Source organism: Necator americanus, chromosome X (assembly GCF_031761385.1).
Source record: "Necator americanus strain Aroian chromosome X, whole genome shotgun sequence".
Taxonomy (NCBI): domain Eukaryota; kingdom Metazoa; phylum Nematoda; class Chromadorea; order Rhabditida; family Ancylostomatidae; genus Necator; species Necator americanus.
The window spans coordinates 4,265,005-4,272,204 of record NC_087376.1 but is presented as its reverse complement, the minus strand read 5'-3'; the positions used below and the strand labels follow the sequence as shown (position 1 = coordinate 4,272,204).

Below are 7,200 nucleotides of genomic sequence, written 5' to 3'. Positions count from 1 at the left end.
TATTTTCGCGCGTTAGTACAGGAAACAAAGATTTCTACGCAGGTCATGGAGTGACTGATTGATTGTGGATTTTTTTCTTCATAACCAAGAAAAGAACAACCAAATTAGTATCGGCAAGTATTTATTTAAGTAGCAATTATTGCCGTCAACAAATACGTGATGTGAACCCGTTTTTTTTACTGAACAACATGAATTGAAGACTAGACATTTGTCACATACAGTAATGAGTCCTGTGTAGAAATAATCACACTTCATGATAGGTTAGCTGTCAAAACGCTTAAACCGTCCAAAGAATAGAGAATGTTAAGAACGACTGCCAGTGCTAGGGGCAAACATTACGAACTCAAGTAGGTTGGTATAAGGGTATGTTAAAATACCATACAACAACCAAACGTTTGTTAAATAACAAACAAGTATATCAAAGTCCTTAAGAAGACAAGTAGCAGTGATTGAATGAGGGACGAAAATATGTACAGAATGTTAGAAACGCAAATATACAATACAAAATAGAACCGGCGAATATATAATGTGAATTAAAACAATCCACGAATCAAAAGCCATTCAAAAGAACATCCATGAATGAGTCCCACTCATTCATTTTTCCAAACGACGGTATGAGCTTCACCAACTCATATAAGTAACGCACATGTTTCTGCAGAAAAAAGAAATAAGATAAAGAAAAGCAGAAGTATTAATACAAGCAGAGGAATAAAATAGTAGTAAAGCAAATCAGAACTAACGGTGAATGCAGGCAAAAGGAGCAGCAAATTCCCGATTCTGTGCTCTACGTCGGTGATTCCTTCTCCTTCGAAATAATGATGCAACTCCTTCACTGCATTATTCGACGCCTCAAAAATTGTAATGGTGCATTGTAACTAATTTTGCCTTAAATCAAACAAAAATGTGGTTGGCTCCTACAAAAAATCTTCAAAAAGTGATGCAACTTCACAATAAGAAAATACTAACAGTTCGAGCAATTTCAATACCGCTTGGCGTAAGACCAACATTTCCTGGATTCCAGAACATGATCATTCGCAGCGTCATCATTTCTCCAACCTTAAGCGCCATACGCTTCATAGGTATTACAAGATCGTCAAGCATTGCTTGTGCCTCAGCTCCATACATCCTGTAAAAATGGGCCATTGAATCCTCCTTGAGTGAATGCACACAATGCATAGATACCATAGCCGGTGCTCCGACCCCCTTCACTTTTGGATGGTGAACGAAAGGACCTCTTTCACTTTTGAAAGGTTGGCTAAGGGATCTTCATCACTTCAGCTGCACCCCCTTCACCTGAAGAGGGTCTGGCTGCTCCCTGTCGCACCTATGACACAAAGCAGCGAATTGATGAATAGGACAATTCTCCCTCTTCCCTAACATAGGAGAAAAACAGCCCATCTCGAATTAGCCAAAAGCTTTTCCAAAACACCACGTACTCGCCGCTAGGTTTGCCAGGGCAACAGAGATGGATCTATACGAAATCACACAGTCTCCGTGTTGTCTATTTCATCGGCAGCAAATTGCTTCAGCCCGAAAAACATAAGAGTTGCCATTTACATGCAGTACTATGATTCTCATTGAACAGCGCGATGAACACGAACACGTTAATACAGTAGACCAAATGAAATAAAAGTTTTGGATGGTAAAAGTATAGAGAAGCCAGGGTTGAACAATTGCATTAGGGTGCGTCAACGCTTTCGACTTGAATTCACAATAGTAGAAGTTAACAAACACCTTTGCGCCCTATGCGATAACCAGGGAAGCATAGGTGCGATGGGGAGAAGCCGGACCCTCCTCAGGTGAAAGGGGTTTATCTCATGGGGTGCAGCTCAAGTGAACGGGGTCCTTTCGTCAACTGTCCAAAAGTGAAGGGGGTAATTTCGCCAACCGTTTAAAAGTAAAGGAAGTTCCTTCCCCAACCGTTCAAAAGTGAGGGGGGGGGGGGGGAGGGGGAGGGTCAGAGCACCGGCTCCGACTATCGCATCTATGCAGGGAAGGCAGCCAATATATCAAGTCACTTCCTAAATCCTCCTAGATAAGTATAACTCCAATTTATTGAGACCAAATATAATGAAAGGCTCTCTGGGCTTAAAGCGATTTCGAATGGTCGGCGGTGCAGGAACTACGGGACCTCTTCCCGACGCGCTACGCCGCCGATCTTGTTCTAGATCACAAACCTAATTTTGCATAAACTATTTACCTTCTGGAAAGACGTTGATAAATAGAAAAAAACACTATTACTTTCAAAAACCGCCACATAAGAAAGCACCTACATAAACTCCACTCTCTTCTCGTCTGTGAGATCATTTTGAGGAAGCGGTGGGGTTTCGAACGGTTTCATGTAGTTGTTATTCACAAGTACAATTCTATCCTCATATCCAAGCTCCATAGTATGAAATACATTATCTAACAACAGATAGCGGAGGGCAAAAGCACGTAGAAGTTTCGTCTGCAAGTCAAAGTGAGATTAAATTTTAAAAAAAAGGACGCTGAATCCTCTATATTACCTTGTCTAAAGGATCCAAAAGTAGACAAAACTCAGGCAACTTTTCGACCCATTCGAACATTAGGACCATCTGCACTTGGAACAAAACTGCATAGTCTTCCGCAGCTGCCATATCACGCAAGGTGGAGTCCTATATGACAGAAATCATAAGCGCAGAAGATGTATTTTAAAAAAAGGACTTTTTTTTTGACTAACAGTATCACTTATTAGTATCTCTTCTAACGAGTGGCAAAGCATTGCCCGTCGTCGCCTTTTTTGATCTTCAAAGTCGTAACACTGTCTTGCAATGAGTCCGCTACTAGGTGAAGGGCTGGGTGGCAATGTCGGAAGGAAGGAATTCTGAAACAGAAAATTCTTAAAATTACTATTACCAGAGAAGACGGCTAAGGCTGTCCAATTAGAAAGTTGGGAAATGTTTAAGTAACGACGAAGAAAGGAAAAAATTGGTGTTGTGAAGTACACATTGCAATTATAAAGATATGCGGATACGAATGTTTGTAAACACAATCTGTTGGGGTTGCATTTCTGCACGAATTTTCGGTACAATTGCACATAACTAGTGTTTCTTATTAGTATGCACTACTACCAGGACTGCAACTACAAACAGAAGATCGAAGAAGATAGCCTGACACCAAAAAAAATTGTCAAGCCATTGAAAAAGGGTTTTGCGAAAGTTATGCGGTCCTAATGATCCAGAAGTTTGCGAAAAAAAAACAATGAAAAACCATTTATACAAGGAAAAGAGCTTCCCGGACACTATCGACGCCGACTGTACTCTCAAGCGCAACGACTAAAGAAGAGCAGTTCCAAAGGAGGACTTCAGTAAAACATTACAAAGTGCATAACACAGGAAAAAAGCATAAATATGAGAAAATCAGCACGAAACTGGCCTTCGAAAGTCAGAAAGAGGAGGAGATGGAATCTTTAATTAGTCTAGCAATACAAGAGCGGATAAATTTTGCGATTTAAGATCCCATAATATGACATAGTAACAGATGAAGTCTGGGGGTACTCCAATATTGTTTACTGGACAAAATAGTTTACGAAATGTGACAGCTTTACACCGAAAAACAACACCAATACTTCTGACACATTTTCGTTTCTTCCTTAGAATAGTTTTGTAAGGACTAAATAACAACGAGTAGGAGACCCACGAAATCACACTGCTGGGAAACACAATCTTCAGGCAAGTTTCATAAACGCGAATGCAGCGAAAAATGAAAACGCGTTAATCGTTACAAATAAATGCATAAGTTACGACTATATTTCATGATGGAGTGATTTGAGAAATACTATTGAACCACCTGCGGACACGACCTTCCGCGAATTTCCGGGAAAATAAAGATTCAGAGTAACCTGGCCTCAACGAAGAAATTAACCAGGACTTAATAAAAGGAAAATTAAAGAAGGAAACCTTGTACAAATAAATGTAAAGAAGAACATACACCCACATCATTAGTTGGGGTGGTGACGACATGGCTGAATGCTGAACAGGGACTCAAAATATGATTTCCTTGATCAGCTTCTTGTTTCGGAGTGATAGTTCCATTCTTAAAGTGAAAAGCAAGAAACTAAGAGAAATGAGGAAAACTATCACAATTTAATTAATGACTACTTGTGAAACTCACTCCTCTATGTTGTTTCTCCGTTTCTACGTCGGAATTGTAATTGCACGAACTCCTATCATGATGAGTTCCATTAGTTGATGAAGGACCATCTCGTTTAGGCTGTACGGCTAAACCAGAAGAAAAATTGATCAGAAATTTTCAACAAGATTTGACCCCTTTTTCCTTAGTTCGTTTCGAAGGGATATTGACTGATTATATTTTATTACATGTGAATGATCAGGATGTAATGGCACAGATATTCTAGAGCAAGAACTACTTCCCCATGTCCGGAGGAAGTACTAAGCCATATGTCCACCGTTCATCAATGGCGTCCTTTAGCCCTAAAACAACTTCGTACTATATTTTTACCCAATGATTTCAATTTGTCCACTTCTCGTTCATTCGCGAATTTTGTAGTACCCCTCGATCATGAGTAGGTATTCCTCAAGAAGAAAGGTAGATCAGTCGGTATAATATACAGCCACGCAAACGGATCGACTAAGTGCCAAGACACACACTCTCAGAAACTACACCTTTCACAAAGTGTAGTGCTGATAAGCACTTTTTTCATATGTTGATAGACATAAAAATTTCGTTTGCAAGGGAAAACCACGAATATACGAAATAAGAATAAAAAGAATATGTAAAATGCGAGGAAGAATGGAATAACAAAGACAAAACTGCTTACCTTTTTTGTCCATACCAACAGCTATACATTTTGCAAGACGACAAGCTCTACAAGCACATCTCGCTGCTGAAAAAGAAATGGTAAAATGGGACAGAACAGGAATTGCTGATGTTTTCAACATTCTTGAGGGTCTAGCCATAGAGCAGTTAATACGGAGAAATACTAATGATGGTTTTAGTCACTCACTCCTATCCACGAGACAATGTCCTCCCCGGCGACACGTAAAATGCTGATCGTAAGTGATGGCACGTCGAAAGAACGCGTTACATCCACGACATGATCGGACACCATAGTGGAATCCATCCGCAGAATCCCCACATACAACACATTGTTCTGAAGCACAGAAGCTCAAAAGGAAAACGTTATGGAAAAGAAGTAGTGAATTCAGAAGTAACTAAACAATTCGAGGTTCTAAGGCCTAAGCGTTAGTTTTAGAGGATATATGACATATAAGCTACTAAGTTACTAAGAAAAAAAAGTAAAATAGAGGGTTCAGAAATAAGGGTGCCACGGGGTGGCCCCCGCTCCCGGACTACATTTTCCCCCAGATTTCTGGTTCCATTCATTGCTTAACGTTAGTATACAAAAGAAACAACTTGAACATGAGAACACAGTCACGAAAGTTTGTATGTTATGATCAGCAAGAATGATATCATGCCATCAACGGCTCTTAGAGCAGTTTTTGTATAGCTTTCACTTAATCAAAACAAAAACTGCTTCATTGACATACATCCAGTTTTAGTGCTTTAACACCTCTTCAGAATAATTTGATCCAGAACATACAGCGCGCTACAGGATATAAATGAGTGAAGAAAATTCAAAATGCAAAGCTTACTTATACTTTACTTTGGCTGTGAAGCGGCTAACTTCGCAAAAACACAACAGGCTTGGAGTTTCAAAACGGTATAAGGGCCAATTTTAAGTACGAAACTCCTCAAGGGCACGTCAAGTAGTATTCAGTGAGTGGAGAAGGATAGTAGGAAATTACACTAGAAAACGAAAAAAAACAGAACAAATTGATCACCTGTTTGACTCAAGATCTCCAACGGTGTTCCCTCCACACCAGATTTTGACATCAGTTGGATAAAACGTACCACCACCCGAAGAACCTTGAAGCAACAACTTCAAACAACCTATACACACATAACAAACAGCCAATGAATGAGGAATGTGTGCAAAAATTTCCGCAATAGGACATATGTGAAAGTGCAGATACACGAAAAAAATCGATAGCGCACAGGAAGCAAGGAATAGTGCGTGCCGACGTGCGTAATGCAACGATTTATGTGTTCATCAACGCTAAGAGTACATATATGAGACGCACAAAAGAATAAATATTATCAAATAGTACTACTTCAGAGAAAAAAAAACTACTAATTAATAGGTTCACGATCCTGAGGTGGCATGTGGGAGAAGTTGCCGAATATTGAAATAGCCGCGCAGCACGGCAACTGCTGCCTACGAGCCAGAGGGTAGTGCGAACAGAGGGTAAAACTGGAACTTCAATTTCTAACCTCGAATGATACACATAAATTCGTACCATTTTCACAGTAATGCGCTATGCCGATCCACTATAAGCGTTGAGCAGTATTAGTGTACTCAAGAAAAGGTACATATTTCGCTGGAAAGAAAAAAAAGTCCGGCAATTCTGCACGTCTCTTCAGTTTTTCAGTTGTAACTCTCCAAGCAACTCATCTCTTATGCTGGTTATTAGCTACTTCGAACTGTGTCAAGAGAGAATATGAAGAAGTTATTTCCCGCGGCTCTTTTTTTTTTCTTGAGGCACTTATTCGAACGGTAATCGTCGGAGTTCAGTCAGTACGAGATCAGTTTACATCTTCAAATCACACAATCCTACCGATCCAGAGCAAGACTTACACCATTCTCAACTCAAAAACGTTTCGTGAAGTTCTAGTCTATCCGTTTGTTTCCGAGTAAAGCCTCCAGGGTTAGTCAGATCGGAGACGTTAGAGCATGTAGTGCGGGAGTTGTGTATCCATACTTTATCGACAGGACGAATTCGTTGGGAACCTCTGTGGCATCTCTTAGTGACCAAAATCATGCTATATAATAACGCGCTTAGTCTGTGTGTATGTGTCTCACGAAAATACTCCATAATGATGCAAAACTCTTCACCGGTGAGATGCCGAACTATCACCTGCACATGCACCTGATGCGCGAGCACTCTACCTTTTCACCATTGCCCAAATTTATTTAGTCATCTATGTTGGCTTTGATAAGGCAATTAGTTTCTCTCATATGTTAGTGAGTTTAAATAAACTTTTATGTGAATGTATACTTCTAAATTTGCAAACCATCATGCTATATAATAACGAGCTTATTTTCTCACGTGTGTGCGTCTGTGTATGTGTGTCTCAGTCAAGAAATCCCAAAAAGAG

The 7,200-nt window shown here is 39.9% G+C and overlaps 1 protein-coding gene across 1 annotated transcript; it reads right to left on the bottom strand.

Moving 5' to 3' along the window:
• Nucleotides 1–550: 550 nt before the first annotated feature.
• RB195_021457 (uncharacterized protein) lies at nucleotides 551–5,877 on the bottom strand (the record flags this gene model as incomplete). The annotated part of the gene is made up of 11 exons (XM_064208199.1): nucleotides 551–652; nucleotides 741–848; nucleotides 967–1,126; nucleotides 2,274–2,449; nucleotides 2,508–2,636; nucleotides 2,702–2,845; nucleotides 3,958–4,056; nucleotides 4,135–4,241; nucleotides 4,802–4,867; nucleotides 4,988–5,134; nucleotides 5,826–5,877. The coding sequence occupies 11 exons, from the start codon at nucleotides 5,875–5,877 to the stop codon at nucleotides 551–553; spliced, it is 1,290 nt and encodes a 429-aa protein (XP_064064080.1).
• Nucleotides 5,878–7,200: the final 1,323 nt, after the last annotated feature.